This window comes from Haliotis rubra, unplaced genomic scaffold, assembly GCF_003918875.1.
Source record: "Haliotis rubra isolate DU_JTF1 unplaced genomic scaffold, ASM391887v1 Scf594, whole genome shotgun sequence".
Taxonomy (NCBI): domain Eukaryota; kingdom Metazoa; phylum Mollusca; class Gastropoda; order Lepetellida; family Haliotidae; genus Haliotis; species Haliotis rubra.
In genome coordinates, this window is record NW_025767295.1 from 27,647 (window position 1) to 52,350 (window position 24,704).

The 24,704-nt window shown below is 39.3% G+C and overlaps 1 protein-coding gene across 1 annotated transcript; it reads left to right on the forward strand.

Moving 5' to 3' along the window:
* The first annotated feature begins 304 nt into the window (after positions 1–304).
* On the forward strand, positions 305–13,310 carry LOC124255133. Its single transcript, XM_046688972.1, has 5 exons — positions 305–465; positions 9,080–9,433; positions 11,098–11,181; positions 11,669–13,172; positions 13,280–13,310. The coding sequence occupies exons 2-5, from the start codon at positions 9,112–9,114 to the stop codon at positions 13,308–13,310; spliced, it is 1,941 nt and encodes a 646-aa protein (XP_046544928.1). The 5' UTR covers positions 305–465; positions 9,080–9,111.
* The last annotated feature ends 11,394 nt before the right edge of the window (positions 13,311–24,704 follow it).

Consider the following 24,704-nt stretch of genomic DNA (forward strand, 5'->3'; position numbering starts at 1 on the left):
GCTGAAGATTAATTGTAATAACAACCAATGGAAATTTGTTTTCTATTCGCTGCGGGACAAAACTATAAATAGCTTTGGTTTTCCCGTTTTCATACTTCCCGTTTATAAAAGCGTGCATGTAAATGGTGTAGTTACAAAATCTCACAAAATACCTTTATATATCAGGGACAGAAAGACAATCGATATGACAGGGTCATAATGAAGACGGGGCGGGAGCTCGTTTTGCTGTAGATCTACGAAGTCACTGAAAGTGAAAGTGAAAGTAGGATGACGGAAGTACTGAAAGAAGGAGTGTGCGCTAAGCTGGGCCCCGTCTCGCATATAGCAATATAGCTTTGTCGAACGTCAGCGCGCGCAAAGGGAGCCGGGAACCAGCTTAGGGTGTGCGCTCGATCGCTTCAGGTCGCCGTCCACCATGTCGCAACATTTTGAAGGCGTGCAACGTGTGCCTTGACTTCATGCGCCGTGAGTATATAGGTTCAGTGGTGTGTATGTAGTTAGCTGGTAATGTCTACAGTGTTTTTCAAATCTGTGTACCGAAGATTATGCTCTGCAGACAAACATACGCCCGAGGTGAAGCAGATCATACAGGCATGAATTAATGTTCAGTTAGTGAGTAATGTCGAGGTCAGACAGTCCCACTATAGGCTCAATTTTGTGTCCGTCCGATTGTACACCTGTAGTGATATTATCTACCTGTTTTAACCACAATGACTATTAAGCTGAAACTTTGAATGAACGATATTGATTATACAGTGTCTCTTGTTAAACGCTCACTGAATGTTCACCCAGTTTCAACATGGCTGCAATTTAAGCTCTGTTCGTCTTGTCAGAAAGTCGTTTGTGCTTCACCAATGCCTTTTCTGGAAATACACAAAGGGAGTTGAAGCTTCATGACATCCCAGTTTTATTGGTGACATGGCAGACAAACAGAAAAGACTCTTTTATGGCCATTATCATTATGATTATTCAGCCACATTTTGTGTTACCCCTACCTTGACAGGTCGAGGGTATATATAGCTGTACCCATGAACCTGTCGGTCGGGAAATATTTTTGTTCAACCAATAACAAGAGCGCTGCAAGCTTTGTGTTAGCCCGATGGGTTGCAAAGTTTTATATTTAGATAGTATTGAGGGCTTGCCCAACCTTTTTAGCAACAATCAAGTGTAAGCCAGCGCTTTTTATGTAATGGTAGCTTCTCACCTGATAACTTGAAAACTAATGGTTGGATTGTTTTCAAATTTGGTGATCACCTTCCTTGTTTGAAGGAGAGGTGCAGTGCAAATTGTGATTATAATATTCATTTTTTTAAACATTAAAATATCTGTTCAACTTGAAAAGTACTGGTCAGATTGTTTTCAAATTTGGACTAAATTGGGATCACCTTCTTAGTCTAAATGATAATGATGTTTATTTTCTAAAGACATTACAGCAATATAAGAACTTTTCTACCAACAACTTGAAAAGTATTTCTGAGAGAGGTGTCTGCAAAGCTTGGTCCTGATTTCAATTTTTTTTAAAGAATTGTATCAATTTACATATTTCAAATCCAAGAGAAGTTTTGTTCAGCCAAGAACTTGATGACATTTGAATGGAATTGTTTGCAAAATTTGGGGATCTCCATATCTATAGGAGAGATGCAGTGCAAAGTTACATTTTGATATTGTTAATGTAACGATAATCATCACAAATTACATCTCTGGAACTTGATATAAAAGTCCCACATCAAATTTGTTCAACCAACAATTTTACAATCATTTAATAAATGGGTGTTGTTCAGATTTAGGTAATGACAGAGGTGCAGTTTAAAGTTCAACTATCAACTGTAGCTTAGCCATAGTTGGGAGTCACAGTTCTGGGTTTTAGTGAGTCTTGCTCCCTTAAACACATGTTTTTGTATGATATGAAGTAGTCTTGGCCATGCTTCTAATAGTCCAGTCAAGCTGTGATGAAACCTCCCAAAACCTGGTATAGAAATGATTACAGTGTTTTCAACATGTTTAAGATATAACTAATGAGTACTAAACGGTCCTCCCTTGAAACATGATGCTAAGTCCTATTTTTTTATGTAAAAAGTTGAAAAAATTGACATTTTCAGTGAATATTTTTGAAAATCTCATATTGAGACACAAATTTACCATTTTATGTATATTTCCAAAGAGAACACAAGGTACTACTAATAAATGAGTTAGAAAAAGTCCAATAATGTTATACGAAGTCATATTTTGAGGTAAACAATTGAAAAGTTTAAATTTTCAGAGAAGAATTTTTAAAATTTAATATCGAGAAACATATGTACTTTGTATGTATATTTTAACAAAGAACAGAAGGTACTACTAATAAATGTTCTGGAAAATTCAAATTACTTTTTGTTTAGTCCTATTTTTGAATTAAAAGTAAAAAGTTGAATTTTTCAGAGAATATTTTTTTAATTTTCATAGTGACACATATGTACTTTTTGTGGATATTTTCAAAGAGAACACTGGGTACTACTAATACATGGGTTAGAAAAGTCAAATATTTATGCTAAATCCTATTATGGGGTAGAAAGTTGAAAAGTTGAAATTTTCAGAGAATAATCATATTGAGACTCAAATGTACTTTATATGTATATTTTCAAAGAGGACACAAAGAACTACTAATACATGGGCTGGAAAAATATAATTTGAACGAAACCATAGATAAATGACTTCTCAGAGCATATAATTTCTATTTTCAAGGGTAAAATAAACACAACTTCAGGAACATGCAGTTTAGTTCCTCTTCTCTTTTTGTCTCATGAATTACCTGAAAGAGAACTAAAAGCAAAAGTCATTATTCTGTTTGTCTATAAAATGTTATAAACCAGCTGTTTTACTTTTTATCAAAATGAAAAAACCCCAACAACTTTCCATGCATTTTCTTGGGGACCTCTGTGTGTGTGTGTGTGTGTGTGTGTGTGTGTGTGTGTGTGTGTGTGTGTTGGTGGTTTTTGTTTTAACGGAAGTCAGTACACACTTTATATGCATATAGAAGTATGTGTAGTCTAGTGCTAGTTATATCGGAGGAGGCCAATTGTTACATGGAGTGTTGCATGTAGTGAATACACTTTGAATACTAATATACTTGCTCCTGATTACTTTATATATACACATAATTTGAACATAGGCATATAGGTGACATAACTCAATACTGAGAATGGTACAATCTAGTGATTCATTTTATATTCTACATGAATTGTTCAAGACATCAAGCAATTTGATTTAGCAAAGTCTGAACGAATTGCTTGGCAGAGGCCCAGAAAAGCTGCGTATCCGGGTAAAATACGCATAGAAAATTCCCATTTACGCATTGAAAAATAATTGTTGCGTACTAATTACGCATTTAAAATGTTAGATACACAAAAAGTTTAAAATATATTTATAAAAATCGCTTGGATATGAAAATGACATCGATTGCTATCAAATTATACTGTTAGTATAGGGCAAGTGTTGTAGGATGAGTGATTTCCATTATATTTAAAGGTCACATGCAACCAAAAAATCAAATATAATTAAAACACAATTATCACTTCTTCATGACATATAATATGCACTGCTGATTATGAAAAAACAAATAAACAAAATTATAAGCGTATAATCGCAAATCAAAAGTGCAATATTTTGTACTTGGGTTTACCTCCCTCGAAACGAAGCAGCCGGGATACCGAACCCAGTCAGAGCGGGTGGGTGTGCACTCAAGTGTAACGGCTCATTTTTTGTGTTTAACATTTTGCAATCAACAGACATCATAACATGACATGTGTTCAAGTATCACACCTGCCTGTCTGTGTAATTACATAATGTGACAGAGACCGAACTCGGGCCATAAATCAATGCGTTTTGTTTATGGTGTATAGCCTGATTGGTGTTAAGTTCAAATTGCATGTGGTCAGTAATTTACTGTCATAACATATAAAAAAGCTCGCGCCTGTGAGATATCAACAAAACATTAGAAAAATAGCTCACACCAAAGCCTTCACCGAGTATTCACCAGACAACCCGCTTCCAAGCTGCGCGAACCTATTTACTTGCGCACGTGCTATGAGCGCAGCCCAGCTGTTGAAACCCGTTTTCCCCAGAAAAGTCTGGGGAAAATTAGTGAAACGTTTGAACTCCGATTTCGCGCGTTTTTTTTCATCGCGTTATTTTTCAACTTTATAAGTTGAATTTGCATTTTTTGACGATTTGTTTCGGTATGTCCTTACCGAAAGGTATCAGAATCTGCAAAGTTGTGTTTTACGTTGCATGTGACCTTTAAGTTGGTTTTGATTAGGTGTGACATAAGGCAGAACATACCTGCTTAGTAAACTTACTCAATGACATAATACTTAGGTGAGTAAAATGATTGAAGTAAGCACATATTAGAAAGCAGTGGGTAACAGAAAATGAAATACCCACTCAACATTCATAATACCCACTCCATAAAAATACAGTGGGTACAGTACCCACATGAGCTAAATCTTATCTGGAGCTCTGGCTTGGTAAAGGACATATGAACCCATCACATTTAGCACATCAACACCTCAGCAACCTTGGCAAACAGTCAGCTTATTGGCAGAAACGTCATCGGTATGGGTTAATCCATGTTCTCAGATTGATCTACATTATCTGTTGCAAATGGAATGAACTGACCCTGTTTACACACAATTTTGGAAGCGTTGCATTAAGCTCCTACTTCTGTAACTAGAGACAGTAATAACTGAACAAGATATTAATTAACTTCTCGGGTGGCTTGAACTGTAGTGATGGTGACCCTGAACACCAAGGGCTTGTAAAATGGGGTGACAGAGATACCCTTGGTCTCACAGTCTGTATAGCTGAATTAATTCTGAGTATCATGCTTGGTGAGAATGCTATTCCAAGCAAAACTTAACAGTAACAGAAGATATTCTGAGTGAAAGAAGTCCAATAATTTGAAGGGTTCACCTGTGTACAGGTTAACTTGAATATTTAAGATGTGGTTGGGTGAGGTGATTTGATTCAATGGTGCTTTCAATAGTTTTTTCACTAACCCATACATCGAATTGTACAGGATTTCATGACAATTACTGGCAGTGACATGTAATACCATGGGACATATAGTCATCCCTGTTGTGAATGCAGATTTTGTTTTCAATGCTAATTGCAAATTGTTTTTATAATTTTCTTTTCCAAAAGTAGTTTTCTGTCATTTAAATTATATTTCAATTATATTCTAACAAGTTATCAAAAAGCAAGAAGTAATTGCAATGGTCTTTTCATGTAATCAGTTTACATAAGAGCCTAGCAGTAAGTCTAGAGAGGAGCCAGGGCATTGTGTGGTCATGTGACCCAAAGCATGTGCAGTTCATGCAATCCAGCCACATGGCATAACAGTGGAAGGCCTCAAGGTGTACAGATGTGTGAACAGAGATGGTCTCTGGTGTGAATGACAAGAGTGTTGGAACACAAATGTAAGTTTATTTCATGTATTTGAGGTTATCTGTCAATTCTGAAGGTTTGAGTAATGACTTATTTTGAGTATAGTATTTTATCACGCTTATGGTTATTGAATAGGAATTTGACTTCTAAAGTAATGTTTGCATTTCATTGCAGAAATAATTCTATTCTCAATTCATGTTTCATTTGAATTATCATTCAGCCAAGGGAACTACTAACACAGCAGTAATTATGCCTTAAAGTTATGCTGCTGTAAGTAATTAATTGTGAGAAACTGTTTTATGGTACTGTTTGTCAAAGCATATTTAGTAAGGTATTTTTTGTTTCTTTTTTAGTTTCTGAACCTTGCCATTTAATGAACAATGGTCTATCTAAAGGCTAATGGAAGAGACCAGCTTATTACCAATTCATGGATTTGTGTAGTATTGTGCCGACAGTTTCTAACCGTCCCTTGACATGTGGACTTCAATGTCAAGGTTATATTGCCAAATTGTCACCCGTACAACCAAATGCCACAACGTTCATAAATGAACATGACGAATATGCTCTAGTGAATAAACTTTGTTAAATGGTGCGAGTTTGTCGGATTTGTAGTTCTAAGTGCATCAACACCTGGGTCAGTCAGAAATCTTTCCGTTTCCTGAGCAAACTTTTAACACGGTTGATAAACAAGCATGCACCACCTACTATTAAAGTATTTGAAATGCTTAAAGTATTTGTCCTTTAGTAATTTCAGCTTCAAAAATACTGATATTATTTCTTTTTTACTTGCACTAAAAAGGACTTCCCTGGATCTTTTAACAAGTAGCCCAGCACCCGTGAAGATCTGGGTTAGAATTGATCTTCAGTAACCCATGCTTGTCGTAAGAGGCGGCTAGAGGGATCGGGTGGTCAGGCTCGCTGACTTCATAAGCATGGATCGATGCTCATGCTGTTAATCACTGGATTGTTTTGTCCAGACTAGATTATTTACAGACCGCCGACATATGGCTGGAATATTGCTGAGTGCAGCGTAAAAGTAAATGATTTTTCCAATTTTAAGAAAAAGATTGGTTTGATTTTCATTAAAAATATGTGTTATATGTCCAGTTTATGTGAATCTATTTCAAGTTTTTTTCATGTAGATTTCAGTCCGCTTTTAAAAAGTTGCTGAGATTTCAAATCAGATAAAAAAATACCAGTTATACAATAAATATTTGCTAGGGCTCACTCAATTCTGCACACATAATAATATGTGTAAAGTTAATAGAGAACAGTGCTTATGCTCCGATCACCTTTTAAAATTGTTTTAAAACTGATAGCATAGAAAATATAAATGTTATAATATTTTCCTAATTTATCATTCTGGCATATGTTTCTTCAAGTTCTGTTAAATCTTGATATAGAATGTCCCATTTATCACCTAGGTGCGTAGTCTTACATGACCGCAGTGCATATACATCAGAGACCATATATGGTCTCTGATATACATGTAGCCCTGTTGGCTAATTATGGGAGCTGAATCACCTCAATCCTCATCTCTTTTAATTGTAGGTTTCAGCTGTCCTTTTTATCATTTATCTATTAGGCTAAATATAGTATCATCTAGTTAAGTTTAATTAAAGATAGAACCTTTTCTTCCATTCTGCTACTTCAATCTATTGTAAACGAAAGGGAGATAACTCGTTTTCTGTGCGCTGGAGTGTCCACAATCCAAGTTCAAACCTCATGTCGTAATTTTTTTTCGATTCTAATTATCATTATTGACTGTTTTGTACACCTCAGTTGTATGTTTTTCAATATTTTGTACCATTTTCTGGACTTGTTTTCAGATAGATAAAAATAATTGAAAAATACCATTTTTCATAGTTTTTACCCCCAAAAAGCCACCCACTTAGCATCAACATCCAAGGGAGGACTTTTTATATATTGTTTACATAACTATTATAAATGATATGAACACACAACCATTTCTGTACCAATATTTTGGAGGTTCAGTGATTTTTCCACTAATTTTACTGGACTATAAATGTTTTGAAACTAAGCTTCCCAGTGGACAAATAAGCTGAAACTGAACCAGCTTGGAGCAGCCATTTTGAAATACATTTGTAAAGATTAAGCCATCACTTAAAATGAAATGGAATGAAGTTAACAGCTGCAGAAGATTTGTTTTTCTACTACAGTCGAATCCTGATGAGTCGAATCTCTGGGGACCAAGTAATAAATTCGACTTATCGATGTATTTGAGACATAGGTATATCTATGAGGGTAGAAAAAAAGATGATCCAGTCCAAATTCCTCCGCCTAAGCATGTGTTTATCTAATGACTTCCCTATTACTAATTAGGGGCACCTTATCAGTTCTAGTCTGATTAGCACAGACAGTGATTTCCATCACTAATCTGCTTTTTGAAATCGCCCGTCATAGGCGAAAAGGTGTGAGCCGCGCTGGTTTGTTAATTGGATCAGTTTGCTACACCAGTCAACTTCTCATTGACTGACTTCGGCTTATGTATACAAGATTGCTGTTTGAATCTCATGGGACCAAATTTTCTTGAGTCATCGTGTGTATTTTTGAGACGAATTCGTGTAACTGGTATTCAAATGATGACAACTATAACAGGGAATGGTCGGGACTGACAGGTACTTCGAGTTATGCATAATGTTTGAGACAACAGCATTCGACTCATCGAGATTTGACTGTATTTACTTTCACCTTGATTAACATTTATGTGTTTTGACCACATTGGCCCCTCCTCTGCTTGTGTAAACATAATCACTTCCAAAACTGAGGAACCTGAACTTAGGCAAGCATGAACTTAGGCAATCCAGTGATCAACATCATGAGCATCAATCAATGCAATTGGGATACAATGACATGTCAGCGAAACTAACCACCTAATCCCGTTGTCGCCTCTTTAATAGTCAAGCATGGTTTGCTGAAGACCAGTTCTAACCCAGTTCCTCACTGGTACTTGCATTTGTTTACCAAAAGTTTTAGTTTGAGAAGATTTAAAGCATCAGCAGGGTATTCACCTTTGTCAGGCATAGCATACTATTATCATGAAAGGTTGCAGTTTTATCCAATCAAAATAGAGCGGAAGGTCGCAGGTTCAATCCCTGGTCGGCTTGGAGTCAGTATAATGTATCTGAGTGGGGTATTCAGGCTTCACTGTGGCGTGGTATTTCAGTGGGCTAGCACTATAAAACCAGCTTAAGTCTGAGCTAGTACAAGCAACCGCACATACGCATACACACGCACGTCGTCATTTGAGCGAAATAATCTCAAGCACGACGTTAAACCCAATTTCACCTCACTTTCAATCAAAATAGGATACAAATACCTTAATACAAAAAGAAAAGTCTTGGTTTAATGTACGTTTTTCCAGATAGTTTATTTAACTGTTTAGTGAATATTTCTGGGTGGCTGAATGTTTGCCTGAATTTGACTTGTATCATGGACAACCAAGACATATGATGGAATTTGACATCGCCATTATAATTCTTTCATCAGCAAACCAGTGAGTCCAGTGAGGTTGTTTGTTAAAGTTTGTATAAGGACATTCAATAATAGTGGGTGAGCTACAGAGCCCTTGGAACAGTGTTGTCAGACCAGCTTACTTATTGTCATAGCATGTTTAGATTCCTCATTATTTTCACAGACAGCACGGTGAAGTGAGGAGGTGAACTTGTGATGGCCAGTAGAGATGAAGACAGTGGACACCATCTGGTCATGGCCACTTCCAGTGAGCCATCTGAAGGTCACATGGAAACTTCCAATGAGTTTTCTGAATTTCGCGTTGCTACTTCTGGTGAGTCATCTGAAGGTCACATGGCCGCTTCCAGAGAGCAGTCTGAAAGTCACATGGACATGTTAGCTTTGAGAGGTGACTTGCCAGTTCCTGATATTGACATATCCAGTTCAGACGAACATGAAGGTCTCTTGGTACCCGCAGGTTCAGCTGAGCACAGGGAGGTCCTTGAGCTGGAGAGCAAAGCAATCACACTAAGTACAGGTGGGTGTCACTCTTGTCCTCCGGGTTGTCATCTGAGTTGACATTTATATGAAATAAAACAAACTAAGGTGTCCTGTTCATTCTTTTTAATATTCCAATTCAAATATTTTACATCAGTCAAATTTCACTCAGCTCGTCATTGTTGTACTTTTTTCCACCTGTTTGTCTCTTTGTACTGTGAACTCCACTTTGCATGTAAAAACATACAGGCCTTGTCAAAATCGCCCAATTAAAATAAAAACTATAATAAGGTATATTGCGGTTTTCAAAAATTCCAACTGGCTGACACACCCAATGTTATTCAGGTGAACAATTGACTAGCCTTTGCATGTATTTATGACAGGTGAAGCTGATAAGGCAGGATACGCCCACCTTTTCGTGACCACCTGGTATAATCACTATTTGACTCCGATTTATGAGCAGTCAGAATTGTATATCGACTGTTATAGCCTCTAGGAGGTGGAGTGAGGTGAAATTGGGTTTAACGTCGTACTTGAGAATATTCGAACCCGCGACCTTCCACTCTCCAGGCGGACGCTCTAACTACTACACAACGGAGGCGGTCTCTAGCAGATGGATGTTTTGTCACTTCAATTTAGTGGAGAATACAACTTTTAAGGCTCACACCTTTTTCAGAACTATAAGACACATTGCTCTGAAATGTTCACAGGATGTTCACAGCCTGTTTTAACATGAGGATTTGTGTTTGTGTTGTTTAATGGCACACACAGCAATATTCCAGCTAATTGGCAGTGGTCTGTGAATAGTTTGGACAAGACAATCCAGTGATCAACAGCATGAATATCAATCTACACAACTGGGATACGATGACATGTGTCAACCAAGTCAGTAAGCCTGACCCCTGAATCCTGGTAACAGTCCGAGACGTAACGTGTACGCGAGATGGACTATGATCTCTTGTACGTGAGATGGGTGCGCTCTGCGATACAACCTGAAGCGCTTGATTCAATCAACGTGTAAACACGATGCGCGATGATTAAAGCGTCCGTAAAATCCTCAAGCGTGGTGGTTACTTGACAGTCGTGAATAAACAGGTTTTTCGGGAAAGCAGAAACACCACACCCTCTCAGGTAGTCACTTGTACGAGTAATGGGGGACCGTCTCGTGTACATGTTACATCCACTACTGGTTAGTCGCCTCTTACGACAAGTATGGGTTGCGGAAGACCAATTCTAACCAGGATCTTCACGGCTGTACCCCGATCTTGATAATATCCAAGAATTATGTCAGTCTGTCATTCAAAAGACATTTCAATTCATCATGAGTATAATTATGAGGAGAGGTGTCTATTTTGAACAATACTTGTTTGCTTTCTGAATACAGTATATGAATCAGTTCTATGTCCAACTTGATCTGCTACACTCTTTGTGTCAGTCTGTTGAGGAGCTGACAGAGCATCTGCCAAGACAGTTTGTGGAATTTTATGATTCCTGATTAATATGTTTAACTCAGCAGCGATTGTTTATGACAGGATAAGTTTTATCATCATGAAAAAAGTGAACGTCTTCAGAATGATAGAAACCCAACTTTTCGCCCTGCAGTAATATGAAATAATGTTATTCAATGTGGAAAGAAAACACCTGATTAATTCAGGTTTTGATTACCATGGTTACTGATGATTCCTCCCTGGCTGGTGTTGACAGATGAACATCCTTCAGGGAACGCCCAAGCTGCCAACATGATCAACATCGTCACTGGAGGGGCAGGACAAGGAACACTGGGGAGAGGTGAGTGTTGATGGCGGAAGGGACAGTAAGTGACTAGATCTTGTTCAAGACTATTACCATTCTCAGTTTCTCAGGGACAGAATCTGTGCATACCACCATGTTGTTTCCCTGGTCCTACCTGTCACCCACATGGATTGAAATGTTTGATAGAAGAATACATCGTATATAAACTCCTGATGTATTGACATATCTTGCAAAACTAATGAATCTTGAATCATGTATCTGTATATAAAACAACTAGTACACACCCTGTGTCAATTTTGCTGTGCTTTCACAATGATACCACAAGCTTTTGTCAGTGAATAAGCATGTTGGTGTTTTGTGTTCAGTTCAAAGTAGTCTTAAATGTGGAGTTGAAATATCGCTTTCTTTGGATGAGACATAACTAAAGGATGTTCCACACACAACAGAAATAAGTGAATATTTTGTCATTTTATGTTTACGTCGAAGTCTTTGCGGGGATGGTAAACAAATGTTTCCCTTTCAGATACCCTTGATTTACGCACAGATGAAGCAAGGAAGATTTTTGCTCCAACTGAAGCCTACAGAAAAGTGAAACAGAAGTTGAAGGAATTTGGTCATGTGACTATCTGTGGCGCTTCAGGAGAAGGCAAGACAACAATGGCTCTGGTGTTGGGTTCACAGTATAGACAAAAGAGGTACGAAGTCGTGTTTGTCGACAGCCTTAAGAAGTTTGACTTTGACCGATGTCTTAATACTTACTCAAGAGTATTTCTGATTGTAGACGATTTGTTTGGTACAGTTGGAGTATCTGCTAATACTTCACAGGTTAAAAACTTTCTGAACAATCTTCTCCCCCATTTAGAACAAAAGCAGAGAGCAGAAGAGAAACGGTCGGAATTTAGTGAAAACAGTGATGCTGGTGAAAAATTCAGAAACAAAGTGCAAAGTTTAACAGAATCTCAAACAAAGGACATTCATGTTGTCTTCACATCAAAATCTTACAATTTCCATGATGGACTTGCAAAACTGCAGTATGAGGGTTTCAAATTGTTCAAGGGTCAGACAGTAGTGGACTTAACAAAACAAGAACAATACAGGCTTTCTGACAAAGAGAAGAAATCAATATTTGAACGGCATAGGCATCCTCTTGGTGACTGCTCTGTGCAACATATTCCAGATTACAATGAGCTGGAAATCTGTTCCAACATCTTTGGATTTCCTCTCATTTGTAAACTTTGTTGTGAACTTTCCCCTTTCTTTAAAAATGCAAAATCATTTGTCAAGGAACCACTCTTTTATCTCAGGTTAGAACTGAAGCAGTTACTTGAAGACAGAAATGATAGAGCTGCCATATTGGTTCTGATGCTGCTGTGTGAAGACAAATTGAACCTGACCACGTTAGACAGTGGAGATGAAGACAAGGATATGGACAGGATGGTCAAAACTGTTCAAGACCTGATGCCAAATACTACACGTTCAGGCATGTACAAAGCCGCTAAAAGTTTTAGAGGTACATTCTTCACAAGAGGAGACACTGTTGGCTTTGCCCATTCTTCAGTCTATGATGCTTGTGCCTGTGCCTTGTTCAATATCAGTCCAGTCTTTGTTTTGAAGAACTGTAATGATGACTTCCTGTTTGAGAGAGTACAAGGTGAAAAAGTTGAAGAAACAACAGTTGATGACCATCTCCATCTGATATATGTCTCAGATAATTATGATGACATACTTACCACAAGGTTTGCACATTCTATTAAACAAGGAAAGTTTTCTCAATCAGTGACACATCCTGTTCTCAAACGAGACACAACAGCTTTTAAACTGCTCAACAAACTTCAGTGTGATGGGACAAGGCAGCACCATCCGCATAATCAAACTGATTCTAAAGATGAACTTTGGTTTCACAGGAGAGAGAAAAGGAAAATGTCTTCTGTACTAAAAGGGCAAGTTCTTGGACATAATGCACATCTAGCTACAGATATAGAACACACAACTGAGAAGAGATTCTCTCAAAGAGGCGATCAGTCAAGGTATGGAAGGGTGTGCACAAAGCAACAATGTGACAGTTTTGAAATGGCTCTTCATTCGCTCTGAAAAACATGATCATCAATTGACACTGAACAGACTTCTGTTGCAGGCTGCTGAAAATGGCAGCTCTGATATTCTAGTGTATCTGCTCCAGGAAGGTGCTGATGTTAACACTAGAGACAAGAAGTTACAAAACATTTTCCATCTGATTTGTAAGACAGGAATGGAAAAATCCCTGAAATTCCTGTTAAATAGGAAACCTGGAGATAATGTTATAAACTCTGTTGATGTGAATGGCCGAACCCCTGTCATGGTTGCAGCACTTTCAGCATCAGAAGGTTGTTTTGAGTTACTATGCAAAAACTCAAACTTGTATGTGAAAGATAGGTATTGCAATAACATTATTCATCTTGCCTGTCAAGGTGGCAACAAGGCTGTCATGAAACATCTTCTGTCTCCTTCTAACATCAACATTAGAGGTGAGCATGGATGGACGGCAGTCATGAATGCAGCTGTCAGTGGACATCAAAGTGTGTTTGACCTCCTTGTGTCCAAGCAAGCCGACCTGACACTGGTGGATACATATGGTGATAGTTTACTTCATCTTGCCTGTCAGGGTGGGAACACTGCTATAGTACAACACATCCTGTCTCCCTCTAACATCAACATTAGAGGTGAGCATGGATGGACGGCAGTCATGAATGCAGCTGTCAGTGGACATCAAAGTGTGTTTGACCTCCTTGTGTCCAAGCAAGCTGACCCTGACACTGGTGGATACATATGGTGATAGTTTACTTAATCTTGCCTGTCGTGGTGGGAACACTGCTATAGTATTAACACCTCCTGTCTCCTCTCAACATCAACAGTAGAGGGAACATGGCTGACACACCAGCAATGAAGGCAGCTGTCCATGGACATCAAAGTGTGTTTGATCTCTTTGTGTCCAATCAAGCTGACCTGACACTGGTGGATAAGCATATGGTGATAGTTTACTTAATCTTGCCTGTCGTGGTGGGAACACTGCTATAGTAATACAACACCTCCTGTCTCCCTCTAACATCAACAGTAGAGGGAGACATGGATGGACGGCAGCAATGAATGCAGCTGTCAGTGGACATCAAAGTGTGTTTGATCTCCTTGTGTCCAGTCAAGCTGATCTGACACTGGTGGATACATCTGGTGATAGTTTACTTCATCTTGCCTGTCGTGGTGGGAACACTGCTATAGTACAACACCTCCTGTCTCCCTGGAACATCAACATTAGAGGTGAGCATGGATGGACGGCAGTCATGAATGCAGCTGTCCATGGACATCAAAGTGTGTTTGATCTCCTTGTGTCCAAGCAAGCTGACCTGACACTGGTGGATACATATGGTGATAGTTTACTTCATCTTGCCTGTCGTGGTGGGAACACTGCTATAGTACAACACCTCCTGTCTCCCTCTAACATCAACAGTAGAGGGAGACATGGATACACACCTGTATTGAAGGCAGCTGTCCATGGACATCAAAGTGTGTTTGATCTCCTTGTGTCCAATCAAGCTGACCTGACACTGGTGGATACATATGGTGATAGTTTACTTCATCTTGCCTGTCGTGGTGGGAACACTGCTATAGTACAACACATCCTGTCTCCCTCTAACATCAACAGTAGAGGTGAGCATGGATGGACGGCAGTCAGGAATGCAGCTGTCAGTGGACATCAAAGTGTGTTTGACCTCCTTGTGTCCAACCATGCTGACCTGACACTGGTGGATACATCTGGTGATAGTTTACTTCATCTTGCCTGTCGTGGTGGGAACACTGCTATAGTACAACACATCCTGTCTCCCTCTAACATCAACAGTAGAGGGAGACATGGATGGACACCAGCAATGAAGGCAGCTGTCCATGGACATCAAAGTGTGTTTGATCTCCTTGTGTCCAATCAAGCTGACCTGACACTGGTGGATACATCTGGTGATAGTTTACTTCATCTTGCCTGTCGTGGTGGGAACACTGCTATAGTACAACACATCCTGTCTCCCTCTAACATCAACAGTAGAGGTGAGCATGGATGGACGGCAGTCATGAATGCAGCTGTCAGTGGACATCAAAGTGTGTTTGACCTCCTTGTGTCCAACCATGCTGACCTGACACTGGTGGATACATCTGGTGATAGTTTACTTCATCTTGCCTGTCGTGGTGGGAACACTGCTATAGTACAACACCTCCTGTCTCCCTCTAACATCAACAGTAGAGGGAGACATGGATGGACGGCAGCAATGAATGCAGCTGTCAGTGGACATCAAAGTGTGTTTGACCTCCTTGTGTCCAACCATGCTGACCTGACACTGGTGGATACATATGTTGATAGTTTACTTCATCTTGCCTGTCAGGGTGGGAACACTGCTATAGTACAACACCTCCTGTCTCCCCTAACATCAACAGTAACATCACACCAGCACGCATTAGTTGTCAAGGACATGAGTTTGATGCAAGCTGGATCTCGACACTGGTGGATACAATGGTACTTCAGCTGTCAGGGGTGGACATCACAAGTGTTTTGAACTCCAGTCATGAATGTGTCCAACCATGCTTGTGTCCAACCATGCTGACCTGACACTGGTGTCTACATCTGGTGATAGTTTACTTCATCTTGCCTGTCGTGGTGGGAACACTGCTATAGTACAACGCCTCCTGTCTCCTTCTAACATCAACAGTAGAGGGAGACTTGGATACACACCTGTATTGAAGGCTGCCTTCTATGGACATAAAGATGTGGTTGACCTCCTAATACAGCACAAAGCTGACCTGACACTTCTGACAGACAGTAATGACGATATCAGACGTGTAGCTGAGATGGGAGGGCATCCTTCATTGACCAGTTATCTACAAACTGTTCACCAGCCTCACTAACTACACCAGTCAAACAGCACCACAGGATTGCAGTGGTTGAATTCAGGAAACAAGAGTCACAGTGATCTCTATTCAACAACCTATTTAATGTCTAAAGGTCATTGATATTCAAGTGGTGTTGGGCACTGGGATTTCTTGAAATACCAGTGGAGAACAAAATCAGATGTTACATATGATTGCAATGAAACTGATGTTTTGCAGGACAAGTTCACCTTTCTATTAGAATGTTTATTCTTCCTGATCAAACTGCTGCCACTAATGGCACAAGGCCTCCATTTTGTCTGCCACCTATGGCTGTTTGATTTCTGGTTTGCTCAAATTCTGTTTCTTGCTTTGTCAGCACGATTCCTGTACTCATGGGTAGTGTAGTGACATGTGCCTCACTTCAGGATTTCCTTCCTTTCACTTCCTGACATGCCATGATTTAGCTGACACACCAACCTAGCTACACGCCATGACATCTAGCTGACACGCCATGAAATCTAGCTGACACGCCATGACATCTAGCTAACACGCCATGACATCTAGCTAACACGCCATGACATCTAGCTGACCACGACATCCATGACATCATAGCTGATGAAATGACATCCAGCTGACACGCATGACGTCTAAGCTGACACACCGCCATGACATCTAGCTGACATGCCATGACATGCCATGACCATGACATCTAGCTGACATGCCTTGACATCTAGCTGACACACCATGACATCCAGCTGACATGCCATGACATCTAGCTGACACGCCACCACATCCAGCTGAACTCATGACATTAGCTGACATGATCAAGGCCATGAGATCTAGGCACTTGTAGCTGATTCACCTACGATTAACTCAATTATATTCAGTGAATCAAAACCATATCCCTTCATGAATTTGATTTGTTGTCCACATCACCGGAATTAAATATTCTTTAAATGTTTTAAAATGGAGTGTTTTTCTTAAGTTTGATTTAATTTATCAAAAAGTGATATGCAAAATGGAATGCATCCAAGCCAGGCAGGGTCGGTCAACACTCTTATGTATTAATTCATTGATGTTGTCACTGGTTATTGTCGTGATAAATTTGTACCGTCAATACCCAATATTTGTGTACCAAATAAGAGCAATAACCCATTCATTCACTCACCACTCCGCTCATGATGTAATTGAATTATTGATCTAAGCTGTTTCATCTACATTCTTACGATTAATTTGCATATTCAGTGAATCAAAATTTACCCTTCATATATTTGGTATGTTATCCGCAATCAATAATTCAATTAATGTTTTATTGAGGAGTGATTTTTTATACTGAGTCAAAAAGAAACTTCACATTATTTCTCCAGGGCACTATAAAAAGAACAAGAGATGGTAAGATGGTTAAATTGTTATTATTTCATTGCTGAGATCTGTGTGATGTACTCAATACACTGACAGTGCCATAATCAGTTCCATTAGGCTACACCACGGTTCCAAAACATGGGAATACAGAATGTCAAGTCACAAGAATAAAAATGCGAAATTTCTCAGTTCAATATCGTCTATGGCCGCCCCGCACCATTCACACCACTGCCAAACACTGCCAAAACACCGCCTCATCGACTGCCTGATGCTTGTGAACACGTGGTTGGGGATTCTGGCGCCATTGCTCTTGCAAGGGCAGCCAAGTTCCTGAAAATTCTGCGGTTGGTTCCTAAGACCACGAAGCCTTCTCCCAAGTGCATCCCAAACATGCTCTATTGGATTAAGGTCAGGGGACCTCGATGGCCAGTCCATGACATTGATTCCAGCGTTTTGAAGGAAATTTCGCGTCAACATCGTGGTATGCGGCCGAGCATTATCATGCTGGAACTGTAGACCTGGGCCATGAACCGCCATGAAAGGAACGAGTTCAGGGGTGAGCACCTGTTCGCGGTAAGCAGCAGCTGTGAGGTTTCCACGGATGACCAGAAGTCGGAACGGTTTTTCCCACATAAAGCACCCCACACCATGCAACTTCAGCCACTAATCTGTCAACTTCCTGTACACAATCATTGGGCATACCGTTCACGACGACGTCTCCAGACTCTATGCCTGCCGTCCACGAATCTGAGGGTAAACCTGGATTTATCACTAAAGACAACTCAATTCCAGTCTCTCTGGGTCCATCGGGGGTGACGTTGGGCCCACAACAGACGCTGATGTTGATGAAACGGCGTCAATATTGGCCCAGGATATGGACGTCGAGAATGGAGATTGGCAGCCCGCAACCAATTTCGAATGGTCTGGAGGACAGTCGACCTCTAAACATCTCAGCCCTGGTTCGTGTAGCCGGCAGAAATCTGTCACGTAGGTGACGATTTGACGGTCTTCTGCTCGTGACGTCACACGTGGACGACCCGATCTGGGGCGATCAAAAGTGGTGCTAGTTTGTTGTAGACGACCCCCAAGTCATACACAGTATAACGGCTGCATCCCATTGCTCTTGCGTCAATAACTGATCTTCCCGCTTGCAACATGCCAACGGCACGTTCACGTTGCACATTTGACAATCGTGGCATTTCAAGTACCATTAGAACTGTGGTTTAAAAGTGTTTTTTCAATTGTTGAGGCCAATGCAAGCACGTGCGTATGAAGTAAACTTCGATGCGAAGATCACATGATCGACTGTACGTGCAAAACCTGATTTGGCACTAACGTCATCTGCACGACGAATGGATGGGTTTGAGTGGGTTTTGCTAACGTTTTTTTTCGAAAGATCGATCCCAAGATACATAGATGTATCATCGAAAAAATTATTCATTATTTTTTCAAATTACGTTTTGAGGTTTCTTTTTGACTCGGTATATTATAATTTTTAGAAGATTTATCAAAGTGATATGAGGTATGCAAGCCAGGCAATATAACAGTCTACACTCTGTGTATTTAATTCAACATTGATGTCGTCACTGGTCATCGGGATCAATTGGCACTGTCCAAATGGTCAAGAGACAAAGAACACATTTTGTTCTTGTTTCCTGAATGTAATGACTGAATCAGCTGCTGCCATGTTATTGTGTTCATTACCTAATATTTGTGATATGCACCATATTTGTCTCATAGTGGATTCATTGCTATTTGTGCCAAAACACACAACTTGTGGATTAACTTGCGCAGTTCAGTATGGATTGTTGGTATTGTACCTCCAATGACTGATCACCATGATGAGACCATACAGCCTATGTTCCAGACTTTTGATACCGATTTTAAGGATGAAGACATTTTATAGATCAAGATAGCCACATGGAGTGATATATGACATTTATTTAACCATGGACCTGTAAGTTGGAAATAACAAATGTTGTGATATTCAATTACCATGTGAAAGCTATTCTTAACCTTGAGAAACATGACCCACATGCGTTCTTCTTGGACAAGCCGAACACCCACCCGTGCTCATTGAGATGATGTCATACTGGTGGATGAACATCAGATCTACTTCACACATGGAACTCTATTTGTGTTGAATTCCATCAGTAATAAGCATTGCAGATGCACTAGAAGCTGCTACTTTAGAGATATTGATGATGATGATTGATTGATAACATGGTCAGTGTAATTATTACCAGCTGTTCACCTTATATTTGTAAATGTATATTTCTGAATACAGTTTAATAATTGCAAATGGGATATTTGTCTTGAATATATCATATTTAAAAAAGATTCTCATCTGTGATGATGATGATGATAATGATGATCTGTATGTAGTCCCAAAATGGACCCTAAAAGAAGTCATTGTGAGTTCAACTGGTGTCTACCTATTGCCTGAACTTGCATGTAACCTTGCTGCCAAATATACACAGCTTTTAAGAAAGTAGTCAAATCTAACAGATTTGGGATTACACTTTCTTAGTAAAGTACAGATTCTAGTACTTTTGTTGGGCTGAGTCCCATTTGAGATTCCATCCCACACTCACTCAGGCACCTAACCACCAGCACACAAAGTCAGCGGCCTAACCCATGTGGGAAGCTGCAGTGGCTGGAAGTGGGTTAGATGGCTGACATTTGGTACTTTGTTCAAAGAATATGTTCATGTTCATAAAGAAGAAAAGAACATAATCTGAATGCACAAAACAGTTTTTAACAGTAAATATACTAGAAAGAGTTTGAAAATTAACAATTCATTCAATCACCCTTGCAGATCCAAGTTAGAATATTGGCCTTCAGCAAACCATGCTTGTCGTAAGAGGGACTAACCAGATCAGGTGGTCAGGCTTACTGACTTCACATGTCATCGGATCCCAATTGGCTAGATCGATGCTCATGCTGTTGATCACTGAATTGTCTGGTCCAGACAACTAATTACAGACCGCCACAGAGAAAAATACATGAAGCAGAGTTTTTTATTGTCAGCATAACCATCATCATGACACTGTTCGGGACAATGACCGGTTGATTCGGAATGCCAGGAAAAGCGCGTAGGCTGAGACAATTAATAACTGTAATAACACACAAGAAAACAGACTACTTTCTCTGCAAGAACAGATGAATAGTTAGCTTGTTTTTATGGCAAAGATCTTTATAAAATGTACGAGTAAACTGTCTCCGCCTACGCCTTGCTTCATTCCTGGCACGTTTACATTCACGATGAGGGTTTCCAGTGGAACAAAATTTGTACGCTTCAGTGAGTCCTGAAACAGAGTTATACGCTCACAAGGGATGAATATTTCTGTGTCAAAACTGTGAAGGATCTTTATTAGTAATGTTAATTATCATTTAATCACTGAGTTTTAAAAGAAATGGAGTTGATTGATCAATTTTGATTTATATGTTTTGTGAATAGATAAATGATATTATACAGTTGGTAGAATAACTTAGCAACTAAGATAGTTAGTGGCTGTATGCCTCGAAGGGGTTAAAGTACTGTAAAATGATTATCCTCCTAAGAGGGAACGTAAGTCCCAAAACTTTCAAAGTCAATTTAGCTCTACACACGTTTTTAATAATAGAATATTTGTTGTTTATTATGGCTAAATATCAGTACAATCGCCAATGATGGTATGTAAGTCCCCATGGTCCCTAGAGTGGTGATCTACCTTCAGTTGTTGGCGATCCTCAGCCCCTTTTGATGTTGTATTGTCCTAATCTAAAATCCTATTTAAGAGAGAGAGATGGTAGTTTTATTTCTTGATACTGTGATTTACTAGTTGGTTTTACTGTCATTCGTCGAAAGGTTTTAAGAGTTGTACATTTATAATGAATTATTAACTATTTTAAGTCACGATATGGCTGAAATAATGCCGCTGTGAGAATGGTTTAACTCACTCAGAGTTAAACGCCCATGTACATCGTCACTGTTGATGCGCTCGTAAAAGTTCTGAATTTCACAAGGACTGACTTGATTCCACACATTTACATAGTTTTGCTTTAGTTCGGGATTCCATACATATCTTTGTCTAGGTGTGGCTTACTGGTGTGTCGATCATAATTGGATATTCTATGTGCATGTGCGTTGATTCTGGCTCTTCCCCCACACGAAATTCTGTAAAGTTACTGAGCATGCATTCATTACAAATGATAGTCAACAACATGAATACATGACACATTTCTGGATAACAACTTCTTTTTTATATTACACGACGTTTCAGAGCTAATTCTTGCTCCTTCATCAGGTGAATACTGAGTCAGTGCAAAGAGTGATATATATAGATATAACATGTTTACACAATGCAAGGAGGGAGAATGTACAATATAAAGATACAAATATAATTACATAGCCAACAATATAATTACAGAAGCCAATAAGATAAGGATTAATGCATAAAGAAAACAATGTATTGTGTACACAAATCCAAGAGTGGGGGTAGTGTGATGTACAAGAATAACAACATGATAGGAAACCAATTGGATAGGCACTTTGCCCTTCATTGGCGAAACATGTAAATTTACCTGGATTACCGTCATATAGCCTGCCGTACCAAAGTCCTTGTTTTCCCTACCAGAACTTCCTGAGCCATGTCAGCAAACGTTTATCAACAGAATAAATTACAGAATTTCACTGTCTGTAATTCCGCTACATGTATTATATAGTAGTTGAAATATATACATCGTACCACTTTTTTACATTTGCCATATGCAGTCATCATGATCATGGAGAATCGCACCGGGTCTTTGCCGTGACGAGCAAGCACTTATTTACACCGCACTCAGCAATAGTCTAGCTATAAATAACCGAGTGAGTGAGTTAATATTTAATGTCACATTGGCAATGTTTCAGTCATATCGTGACGAGAACAAACGTTTACAAACAATATGTATATTTTATAATCTGTCATCAATGAACCATGGGGACTTACAGCCATGCTACCTGCACGGACCCTCGCTGGATTTACACCATCCCTTCAGCCGCTGGCGATTGGAGGAAAATTTAGCCAAAATTTAAAATAACAAAAATACTACGTTTACGGCATTAAGGGATGCTACAATTACTGAAGGGTTTACCCTATTACACAAGGATTGGTCAGATTACTAAAGGGTTTACCCTGTCACTCAATTATTGGCCAAATTACTGAAATAGGCTGCACAAACTCTATAAACTTCAGAGTAACAGTTAAAGGGAAGCAACTCCGTATTGCTTATTCTGCATGTAAACTGCACATATTTTATGAGCGCTTCAATAGAGCAACTTGAACATGAAACTTACACCTAAATGACTTACGCATTTAACAAGAGTGCAAACTGTGTTTCTACAATACCTAAAGCATAAAGTACTTTAAATATCACATGCTGTCACAGAAGTCTAAGGCAATATACGCCATAAAGTGCTGTACGTGAATTATGCCTGATCGAAAGCTGAACAGCCCTACTTCTTAGATTACAATAACAAACTTATAATCGCTTTAACATGCCTCAACTGATACTTATGGATCTAGATTTACATGAAATACAAAATAAAAGACTTAATACATACTCGCTCGTTGCTGTGTTACTCCTATATTACTCAAAATGATGAGGATTCCTTAGGCTGTCGTACAGACCCTGAAGCAAATATATCCAAGAAAGCCCACACAAGTCTAGAAAATGTGGCAAGTCTAGATTTCCTCAGCTTCTGAAAATGAAGAAAGTCTCAGGGCTCCTTCTCATTATATTTTGTTGTTTTTTACTATGGACTTTTTTCAGTAAAATATGTTCATTTCAGAGACTAGTTGTTAGTCTAAGGATTCCTGAATATTCGGCCATGCCGCCTGAAACCTGCGAACTGGTCCAAACCGGATAATAGTTTTTAGACTGGTCATTTATATAAATTACGCAAGAAAATAAACCACCAGACTAGGTTTAGTCTATAGATGGGTAAGAAATAAAGAGCTGTTTCGCACATGAAACAGAACAGGTTGAGTCTTTTTGACAGGAGAACTACTTAATTTGATGAGTTGGACATGGTGTAAGAGAACTCAAAATCAAAATGCAATGCAATGAAAACAACAAAAGCCAACAAATCAAACATGCATTTCTATGAAACAATCCAGCGAACTAACTGCCTGAGTGAGGTAACTTCGTGTAATAAAATCGATTTGTTTTTGGAATGTACTTGTTTGTCATTGCATTGGTTCAGCTGTAGGCGACGTAAATAACCCAGTCTGGACCCGACACTTCAGTGATTGATATTATGAAGCACAGGTCCACGTGCACAATGACCATGCGATGACAGGCAAACAGCCAAGTCAGACTACCTGACCACACTACCCGCAAAGAGGTGGTGGCGTAGCCCAGTGGTTAAAGTGTTCGATCATCACGCCGAAGACTCGAGTTCGATGTCCCATATAGGTACAATGCGTGAAGCCCATTTCTGGTGTTCCCCATCGTTATATTGCTGGAATATATAGCTAAAAGTTGTGTGTAAAAGCAAATGCCCTCACCACCCGTGAAGATGCGAGGCGACTAACGGGATCGGGTGGTCAGGCTCTCTCACCTGGCTGACTCATGTCATCGAATCCCAATTGCGTAGATCGATGTTCATTCTGTTAATCACTGGATTGTGTGATCCAGACTGGATTATTTACCGAGGCCGCCATATAGGTGAAAGATTGCTTTCTTATCATTTTTTTGCTATCACATTCTATAACCCTAGGTTGCTGTTTGGCATTAAACAACAAACCAACAGCCCATATCTCCATTAACGCAAAGATATTGCAATCAATTCTCAAATGATTCAAACCTACAGCGGCCAAGATACGTACCCCCCTGCTGGGTCAAACTGACATTGAAAGAAGCACATTTTAAACACAACGTTTTCCACTTACTGGCTCCAGATAAAATGGAGATTTGACCGGGGGGTCTTTCCCCGTTACACGACCTTTAGGATCATAGTTCTACATTCTTCCACCATGTATTGTCTTGTTTATATTCCATTACTGTAAGCAGCATTTCAAGTTGATTTAGTTGATGAAATCCAGTTCTTAGTGCTCTCATAAACAACCTTGCTTGGCAAGCAGAAGTCCATTAAAACTGCCTGGAAGCGAAAAAACTGGAAAATATCATATTGAATTCTCAAATTATTACAAGGGGTTTCATTCTCTTTTATTATAATTTAATATACTCTCTCCAAGGAATGTTATGTTCCGATGGCTAAACATAAAACCATATTCAATCCAGCAAGAATCCCCAGCCTTACAGCACTTCTTATCGCCCAGTCA